The 13,627-nt window shown below is 43.9% G+C and overlaps 2 protein-coding genes across 2 annotated transcripts; both read left to right on the top strand.

The window, feature by feature from the left end:
• Positions 1-3,382: 3,382 nt before the first annotated feature.
• LOC124666966 (mitochondrial import inner membrane translocase subunit TIM44-2-like) lies at positions 3,383-8,656 on the top strand. The gene is made up of 14 exons (XM_047204300.1): positions 3,383-3,528; positions 4,329-4,435; positions 4,641-4,715; positions 4,870-4,945; positions 5,048-5,092; positions 5,185-5,592; positions 5,678-5,746; positions 5,841-5,905; positions 6,296-6,364; positions 6,436-6,508; positions 7,047-7,151; positions 7,362-7,433; positions 7,530-7,592; positions 8,158-8,656. Exons 1-14 carry the CDS (start codon positions 3,466-3,468, stop codon positions 8,290-8,292), a joined length of 1,425 nt encoding a protein of 474 aa, XP_047060256.1. The 5' UTR covers positions 3,383-3,465; the 3' UTR covers positions 8,293-8,656.
• Positions 8,657-10,687: 2,031 nt separating this feature from the next.
• LOC124667567 (heavy metal-associated isoprenylated plant protein 23-like) lies at positions 10,688-12,674 on the top strand. The gene is made up of 2 exons (XM_047204828.1): positions 10,688-11,210; positions 12,166-12,674. Exons 1-2 carry the CDS (start codon positions 11,039-11,041, stop codon positions 12,456-12,458), a joined length of 465 nt encoding a protein of 154 aa, XP_047060784.1. The 5' UTR covers positions 10,688-11,038; the 3' UTR covers positions 12,459-12,674.
• Positions 12,675-13,627: the final 953 nt, after the last annotated feature.

Genomic DNA, 13,627 nt, shown 5'->3' on the forward strand with positions numbered 1-13,627 from the left:
ATTGAGTTATATTTGTAGGTGTTGTCCATAGGCAATGCTTGAACCATATGTTGGCTTCAAGGTTGCAATAAGAAGAAATTGATGAAGGATATCAAGTGTCAAGTATGTCTTGAAGATGAAGATGAAGTGAGCCCTCAAGTTACTTCAAGACATCAACATGATGAAGAATTAAGAAATGAAGTGCAAGTTCAAGATGAGTCAACTCGAAGAGATCATATGCTTGAAACTTGCCATGAAGAAATGAAGTGCAAGTTTAAGGTGAGCCATCTCAAAGAGATCATTTGCTTGAATCATGCCCTCCATATGGTGTTCATGGATATATGAAGTTGCACCGAAGAAGAAGCTCTCCCATGGTGGATTATGGGGGAGCAATCCACAAGACTTCGTCAAGCAAGCACAATCAAGAAAGGTGTTCCATCTTGTTGCGGTCAAGATCGCCATCATCAAGCTCAAGTGGAATGCTCAAAGTTAAGGTTTGCTCTTGATAGGTTTTCTTTCTCACCGGTCTCATGGTGTAGTTGGAGACGGGTTTATAGTTTAGTTGCCGTACTATCAAGAGGGCTCTCGAGTGAGTAACTCGATCGTATCCTTCGGAGAGCTCAAACCTTTGCATCCTTGCATCATCTTTCTTGGTTGTTATTTGGTTCTTATCCATATGGTGTTTTAGAGCTTGTGCTTATTCTCATGACATGCTCTAGTTCATCGAAAACGGATTCCGCATGAATCACTTGTTGCGTTTTCGATATTGGAGTTTTTCTCGGTTTCTCGTATTGAGAGGTTTCACTCTAAAATACATAGAAAAACCTACCCCACTTGTTCTTAAGCTTTTTCACTCTTTGTGGGGTAGCTCTTGTCATCTTCTTTACAACAAAATTGGTTTCACCTAAATCCGAGTTTCCTAACTCAAGTTGTTGCATTTTCCATATTGGAGGTTTTACCGGTTTCTTGTTTATAGATAGGTAAAACCTTTATCCATTTGTTTCTATCCTAATTTGCTGGACTATGATGGTTCCCTGCATGATCTTGTAGAGCTTGTTACTAGCTTCGAAACGAGCCCAAGATCATCAAAATCGGAGTTCGGATGCAAAAGTTCTTGAGGTTTTCGTATCGGGTGTTTGGGCAAAACTGGGGGGCGGAACCGCCGCCGGAACACCCCGGCACTGCCGCGGGCCGGCACTGCCGGTAGAAAAAGGCCAGCACTGCCGGCCACCCCGGCACTGCCAGTGGAACAAGGCCGAGCACTGCCGGCCTGTCGCGATTTTGGCCCCAACGGGCGTAAATCTAAGACCCCTATTTAAGGGGTCTTTCCCCCAAAATTCGAGCTACTCTTACTCTCTTTCTCCACCATTGTTGACCTTGAGAGTTTGCCATATCTCTCTACTCCTCCAATCCTTCTTGAATCTTTTTGAGGGAAAAGAAAGAGGAGATCTAGATCTACATTTCTACCAATCAAATACATCTCTTTGTGAGTGGAATCCTCTAGATCTTGATCTTGGTGTTCTTTGTGAATTTCTTTGTTCTTTCTCTTATTCCCCCAATAGTTTTTGTAGCTTTGGTGAAATTTGAGAGTGAGGGACTTGCCATTGCATTTGGTGCATCGGTTTGAGTTCTCCGGTGATTCGTGGAAGTGAAAGCAAGAAAGTTGTTACTCTTGAGATCTTGGAACCCTAGACGGATTTGAGGCCTTTGTGGCGATTTCTTGGAAGTCTCCAATTAAGTTTTGGATGCGTGCCCCAAGCTTTGTGTAAGGCCCATTTTTCGCCTCGAAGGAAATTTCTTAGTGGAACCATGACCTTGGCCTTTGTGGCGAGGATCACCGGAGAATAAGGTGAGACGCCTTCGTGGTGCTCGGTGTGTATTGTGACTACCGCATCTTGGGGTGAGGCCTTTGTGGCGTTGGTGTGCATCGAGCAACCACACCTAAAGGTGAGGCCATTTGTGGCGTTTGGGAGCACTAAGCCATCGCACCTCTCCAACGGAGATTAGCACTCGCAAAAGTGTGAACTTCGGGTTAAATCATCGTCTCCCGCGTGCCTCGGTTATCTCTATACCCGAGCTCTTTACTTATGCACTTTACTTTGTGATAGCCATCGTGCTTAAAGTTATATATCTTGCTATCACATAGTTGATTCTATTGCTTAGCATAAGTTGTTGTTGCACATAGGTAAACCATAATATATAGACTTTGGACTTGACAAAGTAAAGGCTAGTTTTATTCCGCATTTGTTAATCCCATCTCGTAAAAGTTTTAAACCGCCTATTCACCCCCTCTAGGCGACATCCGTCTCCTTTCAGGAGTCAACTAATACAAGGGGCGGAACCAACTAGAGAAGTCAATGAAGTCAACTGCTACATAGACCATGGTGGAAACCTGGAATAGGAGTAGAAGGGAATCAGTTCCCTAATCCTAAAACCTAAGCCGCTAAAGTTCAGTCATAGTCTCTTTAGCAACCAAGCATCTCTATAGGTAGAGCTAGGATAAGTCTAGTCTACGACTTGTTCTTCTAGACTTTATTTGCAATTTTACCTCATCGTAATTAGGTGGTTGTGTTAATCTGTTGTAATGAGTCGAAGTTGTAATTCAATGGGCAATGCCTTGGACCGCAATGTTTCTGTTGTACCACTCTAAGGGTGTAATAGTAGTGGAGCGATGTTTTATTGGTGTTATGTCAAGCATACTATAACATGTAGTGGTGTGCTGGATCACCGCACCCCGCCACCTCGACGCCGACTACTCCCCTAGACATCGCTGGCCTCCCTCGGTGCACCTGCGCAACTACGCCTTGGCCTCCTCTACTGGTCCTCCCTATCCGCTCCAGCCTCCCGAATGGAGAGACCAAATGATACTTTGATCCAAAGTTGCGATTCTAAATCGAGTCGGAATCTTTATGCTAGGACCGCAAATCGTAGTCATCACTCTCAAAATCGTATAATTTTAAATTCTACTCAGTAGAATCGTAAAATCGTTACATTTAATTTGGATCGTCAAGTCATAATGGTTCTGTCAAGTGATAACTAATTAACTATGCTTTGATGAGTGACCACGACGAATTTGGTTCAAATCCAGCCTCAGCTTTCGTCCCAAGAAAACATCATAGTACTCTGACGTGTCAATTACAACTAACCCCCTCCCGACTCTTATTTTCTTTATTTCCCCCCTAAAACCTTCCCAGCCTAAAATTAGTCGGGCCTCTCCCTCTCTCTCTCTCTCTTCCTGCCGCAGCTTTCTTCTCCCCCAAACCCAAACAGACGCGCGGCGGCGGCGGCGACGTCCCCCTAGCCCTACCAGTCGCGGCGGCCGGGGCCGGCAGCGCCGCTCACTTCCTTCCCCGGCGCCTCTCCAGCCCTACCTCCATCTACCCCCCTCCTCCCTGCCCCCTTCACCTCCGGCGAGCCGCCGCCGCCGCTCGAAGAGGCCGCAGGGATCCTACCGCTCCATCGCCGTGCCCTGCTTCTGCTCCAGAGATGGCGACGTCGGCGCTGCTCCGGGCTCTGAGGCGCCCCCCGTCGGTGGCCGCGCTGCGATTGGTGAGTTCGATTCTCCTAGGGGCATTGGCTCGATTGCTAGAGAGGGGCGGGTGGATGACTTGTAGTACGGCTGGAATTCTGGTATTTCCGCGGCAGTTTCTTGCTGCAACCTGTTCAGTTTGGCTAGTTATTATTTGTTGGCGGTGGATGCAACTGTAGGGTGCTGGGTTGGAGCGAAAGATTGCAGCTTTAGTGCACTCGGGAAATATAGTAGGGTGTTTCGATGAGATCAAGGTTGCGGCTTTAGCTAGTGCATATGTGTTCCTCCCTATTCCGTTTTATCTTTCCGTTAATATTGCACGCGACAGAAGGTAGTATAATGAGCGGCATGCTGTGTGCTTCAGCTGAACCGTGTGCATTTCCTTTATCTAGATACAAACTTATGAGGATGTTTCCATATGATGTGACATAATAGCTACCACCAATCCACCATATACTGAAGTTGTCATGTCAGGGAGGCAGTATTTATGGTTTCGGCAAACAAAAGATGAGCCTTTTGCTTGTTGTTCATGTCGTATGTGCTTAGTTCAATACATATGTGGGCACTGTAATTTGATTAACACTGCACACCAGCAAATATCTCTATGGTACGATGACGGAGGAGTAATTTACTAATCAGTTATAATTGTCATATAAGTGTTCCGTCCTTTTGCTTCTTCAGTATGGAAAATGCTTGTCACCATAGGACGTTTCTGGGTTTTATTACTTACACACTTCATTTTCACACCGTATTCATCCATCGTGTTGTATATTACTGCATGCCATTTACTTACTGCCATCTGTTCCTTAACATGGTACAGGCAACGAGTGGCAATGCGCAAGCTCTTTCCGGCTACAGACATTTGAACAATCGGAATCTAAGTGTTTTCAACGAGTTCTCAAAGCAGCTCAAGGGTGAGGCTAACAGGTAAAATTTACTCTCTATGGTCTTCACTACCACGGTACCGCCACAACCAAAAGGAAAATTAAGCCATTTTAGCAGTGTGTATAACAATTGCTGCTCCTCGTGCCTTTGGTTATGTACTATCGTGGTGACCCATGATGATTGTGCAATACTGAAATGTGTTCTTTCCTTTTTCATTTTGCTTATTACTCCAACGTTTCAACTGCAGTAATCCTGAATTCCAGAAATCCATGAAGGAGTTCAGTCAGAAACTTGGTGTGGTCAAGGAAGATCTCAAAGTGAGGTATGATAAGTGGGATAAAAAAGAATGCACTTCTTTCATCTCGACTTGTGTACATATAGCAGTACATTGAACTATACCTTTGTATGTAATAAGTTCCAGATTTTCTCTTGGTTTACTTGAACATTATTATGATATTATCTAATGCGTTATGCAGAACTAAGAAAACGGCTGAGACAGTTTCCAAGAGCGTTGACGATGTTTTGGCGGAAGCTGAGGCGACATCTAAAAAGGTGAGTCAACCATGATTCTTCATTAAAGATGACCGATCAAAACATGCTCTATTCATTTCTTTTTCTGTTCCATGCTCAGAATTTTGGGTTGTTCCTTTGTAGGTTACTGCGAATGTTAAGGAAAAAATATCTGCTGCTACAGAAGAGGTAGTGATAATATAAAGAAATATCAGTAAATCCAATATGGATGGTGCTTTTTGCCGAACAAGGTTTTAGTGACGTGGTGGATATCTTTACAGGTGAAGGAAAGCTTTGGACTTGGAAAAGAAGAAACTTCAAGCTTCACAGAAGGTTCAGCTGGAACTTCAAAACATGGGAAAACTGAGGCGTCCTCACATTCAGATGACAAATCCCAAGATGCCACAAGTAGCTATATACTGTTTAATAAACTGAGGTCAACATTGTCAGCGGCTTCACCAGTTGTATCCGGTGCATTTGCAAAATTACGGGACACGAGAGTCTCAACTTTAGCTAAGCAGGGATATGAAATTGTCAAAGATGAGCTAAGCTCTGGCTCTAGCAGAAAGAAGAAAAATCTTGCCAGGCGTGCTTCTGCTGCTGTAGAGAAGAGCACAAGAACTGAAATAGTTTTTGTGCCAACAAAGAAGTCAGTATTGGGTGAAAAATGGGAAGCACTCAAGAATAAGGTATCTTAAGAGGGGACCTCTGAAGTTACCTCCTATTTTTTCCACACGAGTCTACCATCTAAAAACCTTTTTTCTCTGTATAAAGATGCAAGGTCATCCAGTCTACAAGAGAGTGAATAAGTACACCAAACCTGTTGTAACCAAGGGACAAGAGGTATCATCAGAACGCTTTAAAGTTATTTTTTTTATTTTCTATTAAACTGTGGGTCATGTGTATTGACTTTTATGTTCTGCACTTGCAAATGCAGGTAGCTGAGGATGTCCGAGAAAGATGGGAGACGAGTGACCATCCAGTAGTTCAGAAAATTCAAGAGTACGATTGCACTTCATTATAAACTTTGCTTGTTTCAACCTCGATTATATATGCTATTTATTTCTGCATTTAGCACATTGTTTCTTTTTTTTAATGATTGCACTTCATTATATTAACTTTGCTTGGTTCAACCTTGACTAATGATGCTATTTATTTCTGCACTTAGAACATTACTTTCTGTTTTTTTAAGCCATGCATGGTAACTGCCAAGTGCATTCATGGTAGCAACATTCAGCCGTGCTTCTACGTATTCATACAAATATAGATTCAAACCTAATGCGACTATCTATTCTTGCTGTTTTAAAACACTTGATATGTTTTCTGTTTATTTGGTTGTATATAATTTATCCAATGATTCTCTTCTTACTTGTCTTTATTCCTTCCATGCAGTATTAATGAAACTATTTTTGAAGAGACCGCTACTGCAGAATCTTTCAAGGAAATTCGGCGACGAGACCCGTAAGACATGCAACTTTACTTTCAGAGGTTTCTGAATGTTTCTGAATTATATTCTACCATTTCGTCCACAGATCCTTTTCATTATCTGATTTTCTTGGTGATGTTCAAGACATGATCAAGCCTGTTCTTACTGGATATTCAAAGGTAAACTTTGTCTAGCTAAGAAAAAAAATAATCATGTGCTCTTCTTGTCTTTGTCTAGCCTGTTCTTACTGCATATTCAAAGGTAAACTTGGAAAACAAAGTCACAAAGATTACAAGAACAAATTTGCCTCACGGCAATACTCTCACGAAGTTTGAACTGAATGATTCATGATCCCACTCAAGGAGGGGATCCCTCTGTCGCTGCCCATTTTTTTCTTAAATCCTTGCGCTCTTTGCCCTGCTCTTGAAAATCCTTTGGTTTATTTTCTTTCCATACACCCCACATCATGTAGATGAGTTGATGAGAATGCTACTGAAGCTTCTTTGTTGCTGCTTGTCTGTCGCGTTTATAGTTTGATCCCACCAGCTTTTGATCTGGTTGTTTCTTCTTTTTATTATTATACTCGTTAACTTATGAAAGAAAGTGGTGCGAAATTATTCACTATATGCTGTCTAATACTACTATATATGAAAATAATGTGCACATTGGTAGATATTCTTGGCGATTTATCATCCAAAATTATCTGTTATTGTTCAGGGTGATGTGAAGACTTTAAAAAAGTATTGCACCAAGGAAATGCTTGAACGCTGCACAGGAGAGAGGAACGCATATGCAACACAAGGCATGTTTTTTGACCACAAAGTAAGTCAATGTGCATCTACAGTTTTCTTAGATTTCTATGTAAATGCATCCAGCCCCTCTCTAGATTTTAGTTCACTTATACAAACTATATATGGTGTTCACAACACTACAGTTTATTGCTCCTAAGCTGGACTACTAACACAAGCTGCGTAATAGCATGCACATTTAGTTTTAAAGATTTATATTTGTGAATTTCCATTGTTTTTGCAGATTCTGCACATTTCAGATGCTGATGTAAAGGAAACAAAGATGTTGGGATCTGCACCCATCATTTTGGTAGTGGTAAGTGCTTAGTACAGGTTGATTGTTTTGCTTTTTGTTTCATTTTTGTTATCTGTTCTGCTTACAGTGTATCTTGTTTCCAAAACTCCGTTTCAGTTCCAAACACAGGAGATTCATTGTATTCGTGATAGAGAAGGAGAAGTAACTGAAGGAGGACAGGTAGGCTATGTAACTTCCTTTTTGTGTTTATGTATTTTTGATGTGTGGGTAGGCTCATATATGCTAGCTCCGTTGTTAATTCAGCAATTGCTGGCTTTTTACATGTATTCTTATACTGACTCCATGCTTGATCAAATTTATTTGTGCATGGATTTGTTTTGCTTGAAAATTCTGCTATAGTGGCACAATTTGTTAAAAGCTTGAACTTGAACTTGGACTTGACTAGTATTTCATAGACGTTTCTGTCAGTTCATGCTGTCTCCAAAACTTGAACTTGGACTTGACTAGTATTTCATAGATGTTTCTGTCAATTCTCGTGTTAGAGCTCTATAGCCAGCAGTTTGTTGAATTAAGGTCGTAGGTTTAAGCTCTTTTTATTTATTTTTAAATGTGGATGCTCCAAAGTATGGATGAGGACTAAGCATACATGATTGCCTGCACTGCACCGCCTTAACTGGTTTAAACTGTAAATGCATATAATGTCTCTTAATTGACAGGTGACATTGTAGTCCATATTTGTAATTAGATGAAGTGATAGACCTGTTTTTGTTTTGAATTATGCTAGGATACCATCCGGACTGTCTATTATCAGTGGGCGATGCAACTCATGGATAGCGACGAGGTCCCAGAAGAAGAATCGTATTACGCAGTTTGGCGGTTGCGTGACATGCAGGCTATGGGCGTCAAAGCTCTTATATAGGAGTAGGTCTTCTTTCGCTTGACTCTTCATTCGGATCAGTCACCGCCACTGGGGGCACTGCTATCGGAATGGGAGAACCTAACCGTTCCAACTTTCACCACTCAGACAGACTATGCCACTGCATCTCTCAGTGCAAGAAATTTTCGGCAGAAATTTTCTTCAGTTTGTAGCCGTCCCAGTCTCCCCTCGCATTATTTTCAGTGATGTGTAGCTTAATGGGTATGTTTTGCGCAAAACCAGCTCCTTTTTGACATGTTGGTTGAAAAACGATGGTTTGGAAAAGGAATGCACCGGAAGGGTCTTACAGCGCCGTATCCAGGTAGCAATAATTTGTGAATGAAAGCAGCCACAGTTTTTTTTGCAAGTGCTCTGTGGACAAAGCTGTTCTACTGCAATTGTTCGCTTGATTGCTAGCATGTTGCTGGCTGCTGGTAACTTGACAAATGTTCCTGTTTATCTTGTATAATCCAGATTGCACATAGAGGGCGACTTTGCCAAATTTTATCTTACCAAATCCAGATATGTCATGTACTGTTGCTTCAGTGGTAGTATCATATTATTGCGCCCAGTTCCCTGTATCAAATATCAAACACCAGTGCAGTGCGTGACAGCTCCCAAGCCCAGGAGTCCAGGACATGTCTACCGCTTTTAGACTGATGGTAATATTGGTAAGCTAGCCTGCGATGGGATTGCAATAGGCTGTCACATATGATCACTTTTCGTTTTCCCGCCCCTTTTCCCCTGTCGAGCTTGTCGACATCATGGAACCACTTGGCGTGATATGTTTAGAGTTTAGGCACAGGAGTGCCCCTTAGATATTGCTATTGCCCCAGCAAGATCTTTTTGCCAACTTCATAAACTATCTGCTGGTGAAATGTATTGTAGATGGCACAGCTGCTGGTTGCAGCGCAATGGAATGTGATATTTTGCCAGTTGCGTCCACTCGTGGGCGCACCGATCTGATCCTTTTGAGAAAGGCGCAACCGCAGAGCTAGCGATGTGATCCTACTACGTGTTGGTTTTTGGGCGCATTTGTTGGTTGCCATCACGGTTGGTATGGAGTCAATTCGCAAACCTATCTACCCTCCCCTGGCTTTCTCAGTTTCTCCGACGCTCTGCTCTGCTCTCCTGCTTCTTGGAATTTGTTGTCGACGACACCGTGGTGAAAGACGACTCGCACTATTGTTGTCGACGACACCGTGGTGAAAGACGACACCTGCTGAACAATGGTAGATGGTCCTAGCACTATTGTTCACCGCAATGAATGATGATATGCCGTTTGCTCGGAACCACAAGAGAGCAGCAGAAGATAAACCATGCTCGATCACGAACTAAAACCCTAAACACAGTTTGGCGCCGTCTGTTTGACAGCCCCCACGGTCTCCTGTTGGGCAAATTGCTCCTTGCGACTGATATCAATGATGGTGCATTGCAATGATCTGTGTGCTACCATGTATCCTGAGCTGCTGTTGACGCCTGACATTGTTGCCAATAATTGGTTGTTGGCCACCAATTTTATACATCTCGGCCAACTGCAGACGATTCCATCGTCACAGGCCCCGCACCATTAGCGGCAACCCAAAGCTACAAAGCTCTTTGATATGTTCCCAACGCATTTTTCAACCCACGTAAAAACATTCAGAAAGTTGGGGCCGGCGCAGAGAAGATGAGAGCAGAGCAGCAATGCCAGTGCCACTCCCTCGTCGTGGATGGTGCCCATGAAACCGAGCACGCAACCGTCGACGATAGGAACCAGCAGCAGCAGAGCAGCAGCAGCAGGACATGGGCGTCGTCGTCTCGTCCCAGACTCACCAACCATTCGTCGACATGCGCGACGCTGAATTCGACAGGGACGCGCCTCCTGATCGTCTTGCATCCGACGCAGACATCTCTGGTCGATGGCGTGCTGCCCGTGTCCCAGACCTACCGCCTGTAAATAAATTCGATCGGTAACTCGCAAGCTGGTGAGTGGCTAGCTAGCTCCTATCCTCTTCCCCATCACATTGCACTTTGCAGCGAGAGAGCAGGTAGGTACATTCTTGCAACTTGGCAACAAATATCTTAAGCCAAGCACAGTGCCATTAGCCCATTGTCATTCTAGAACAGTGCCATTATTTTCTGGGTTTATTGTTTTTCTCCTCCAATCTTGTCCCTGAAAACCTTTCTGCGTCTGCACTTAATTGCACATCAGAAGCTCAGAGAGGCCTTTCTCTCGTCTACTAGCTTTTGTGCAGCTTGTCCTGGCTATGCGCTTTTCCAAAGGCTTCACCAAGGAGGATGCATGCATGCACTGGTGCACACATGGTTGCACAAGACAGGAGGGCAGGCCATAGCTAGACAGGCTAGGCCACTGTGGCTCCCGAGCGAGAACCATCTCTTGCTTGCACAAGACATTGATTTCCTTGGCAGCTCTTGTCCTCTCCCTTTCCTCACATCATTGATTTCCTGGTTCACATCAAGCGCAACCACTGCTGCGAGAGGAGGGAAAAAGGTATCACATAGTCCTTTTCCAATGCTCTGTTGTCACTGCGCAAGGAGCAGGACACGCAGCTGCTGCACACACACACAGCATAAATAGCATATAAAGACCAGCTTCCTCCCTCTCATACTGCCTCGTATCATATCTTTGGTCGTCAGGGGGTCTTCTTTGTTCTTTAAAACTTCTTCTCCATCTTCTTGAATCTTGCTGGTGTAGTTGTTGAGAGATTGGGAGGCAGAGAGAGAGAGAGAGAGAGAGCTTGCAGCAATGGGATTGGGACGCACCTTGGAGTTCCTGTCTGAGATGTTTGGGGGTGGTGAAGGCCATGGCTACGACAGGAGGAGGAAGAGGAGGCAGATGCGGACGGTGGAGCTCAAGGTCTCCATGGACTGCGAGGGGTGCGAGCGCAAGGTCAAGAATGCACTCTCCCACATGAAAGGTTCTACCTCTGTTTCTCTCTGCTCATCTCCTTAGAAGAACGAACAAGGCATGTGCACGCATCGTATATAGTGAATCTTGCTGCAGCACATTTTATGTTTTCAGAATATGGTTTGAGCTGGATTTGTGCTTGTGCTTTGATTAAAAAGAACTGTGCTGTCTTAACAAAAAGCATGTGTGATAAGAGTAGAACTGTACTGTCTGAAACATTGGCTGCGGGCTCACTTGAAACAGGAAATCATTTCTTCCGAGCACATTTAGACCAAAAACTTTTTTTTGTTTTGTTTGCGCATACAAAGAACTGATTCATATCGCAAGCACATAAACTGAAACTTGTTGGATTAGCACTTGAACTGATCATGAGCTGTCTTTTAAACTCGTTGAAAGGTTCTCTGCCTTTCTCTACTATATTATTGAGCACATTTAGAGCAAGAACTGATCTAATATTGCAAGCACATAAACTGCACATTTGTGGATTAGCACTTGAATAGATCATGACCTGTGTTTTCATTTCCTTGAAAGGTTCCACCTCTATCTCTGCTCCTCTGCTCAGCTAGTTAGAAGAACATATCAAAACCAGAGTCTTTCTTCCCTAAAGCACAAATGCATAATGCCAGAGTTTTTCTTCCCTAAATCTTCGGGGAGATCAACTGATTAACAATACGTTCTGAAAAATATGGTATGTGCTCTAGGTTTACTTATGGTTTGATGCCAAAATAAAGGAAGTCCTGAAATATGCCGCACATTAATCTTGTCAGATGTGAGGACTTCTCCGTGAGCTCACGAGAATGCAATTTACACAAGAATATATTCACGGTGTATTGCGTGTAGGACAATGAAATGAAGTAAATTTCCCACAGGGAGGCCTTAGGTTGCTTAAAGAACTCTAGCACCATGTCCTTACTGAACATGAACACATAGGCAAGATTATCTAATTACGAGCTTTGTGATTCCAGGGGTGCGATCAGTGGACATCAACAGGAAGCAGCAGAAGGTGACGGTGGTAGGCTACGCGGAGGAGAGCAAGGTGCTGAAGAAGGCGCGGTCCACGGGCAAGAAGGCCGAGATCTGGCCCTACGTGCCGTATAGCCAAGTCAGCCAGCCCTACGTCGCCGGCACCTATGACAAGCGGGCCCCGGCCGGCTACGTCAGGAGGGCCGAGCCCGGGTACAGCCAGGTCAGCAGGCAACATGACCAGCTCACCGACATGTTCAACGACGAGAATGCAAACTCCTGCTCCGTCATGTGATGGAGAAAGCATATGGATAGTAGGTTCCTCTGCATCTGAAAGTGTTGACTGCACTGCATGGTGATGATGTTTGCAAGTAGAGCTCAAGTATTGAAGTATGAATGTCTGTTTGGGATGCTGATTTGCTGATTAAGTCCACTATTAGTAATTCTACTACCAGCTCGCTGACATGTTCATCAACGATAAGAGTGCGAACTCCTGCTCCGTCATGTGAAAGAAAAAACATATGCATATGCTCCTCTGCATCGTGGACACAACTAGTGATGTCTGAAAGTGTTCACTATCTGAACATTGGCAATGTTTTCAAATTGATCTGACGAGCTCAAGTATTGAAGTATGATTATAATTTCGGAATGCTGACTGAGACCACTATTGACTGCTAAAGCATGACATGGTAAAAGCATATGCATTGACCAAACGACACATGATTTTGGAGGTCACTTCCCATTCAAACATACTACTACATAAGACCAACATCAAAATAGTACCACCATGATGGCAATGGTAATAGTATGGCAACATCATAAAGTCACAATAAAAGAATTTCGTGCACGTTTTGACAAAATTAGTTCTCGGGTACCGAGCAAAACGACCACTAGTACAAAACCAGGTATTAGAGCTGGTTGTTATACACAGGTTGGAGCCGGTGTCTCAATCCGGTTCTAAGAGCATCTCCAGTCGCATCCCTCAAACGACGTCCGGCAAAAGCGCCGGATTGGTCATTTGGGGGACGTCCGGACCGAATTCGCGTTTGGGGGACTCCCGTTCCTAACCGCGTCCCCCAAACGTGACCTCCAAACAAAAAGCAAGTGTAAAAATCGTGTCCGTGTTCCTGATAGAGCATCTATACACCGGGGATGGGCTAGGAACACCGGACCATATTTGGGACACGTCCAGACCGAAGCGGCATTTGGAGCGCGCGACTAGGAGAGGTTATGTGTCCAATGTCCCCTAAATCCCTTTCGGGAACGCTTTGGTGGATGCGGCTGGAGATACTCTAAGCCATGGTCTCTAATAACATGAGTTTTGGAGCCGGCTTACAAAAACCGTCTGAAGGTAAGGCCTCAGTCGGCTAAAAAAACAACCCGACTCCAATACCATTTTATGAGAGCCGTTTGACCTAAAACCACCCGACTCGAATAATATGCAACCTCAGTCGGCTCATAGGT

Source organism: Lolium rigidum, chromosome 6, assembly GCF_022539505.1.
Source record: "Lolium rigidum isolate FL_2022 chromosome 6, APGP_CSIRO_Lrig_0.1, whole genome shotgun sequence".
Lineage (NCBI taxonomy): Eukaryota > Viridiplantae > Streptophyta > Magnoliopsida > Poales > Poaceae > Lolium > Lolium rigidum.

Bases quoted from the DNA above. Each gene is read 5' to 3' on its own strand.
- LOC124666966 (XM_047204300.1), top strand. From the start codon at position 3,466: ATGGCGACGTCGGCGCTGCTCCGGGCTCTGAGGCGCCCCCCGTCGGTG. The intron at 5,093-5,184 runs GTAGTGATAATA...ATATCTTTACAG, and splicing joins TATCTGCTGCTACAGAAGAG to GTGAAGGAAAGCTTTGGACT. The intron at 7,593-8,157 runs GTAGGCTATGTA...GAATTATGCTAG, and splicing joins AAGTAACTGAAGGAGGACAG to GATACCATCCGGACTGTCTA.
- LOC124667567 (XM_047204828.1), top strand. From the start codon at position 11,039: ATGGGATTGGGACGCACCTTGGAGTTCCTGTCTGAGATGTTTGGGGGT. The intron at 11,211-12,165 runs GTTCTACCTCTG...TTGTGATTCCAG, and splicing joins TGCACTCTCCCACATGAAAG to GGGTGCGATCAGTGGACATC.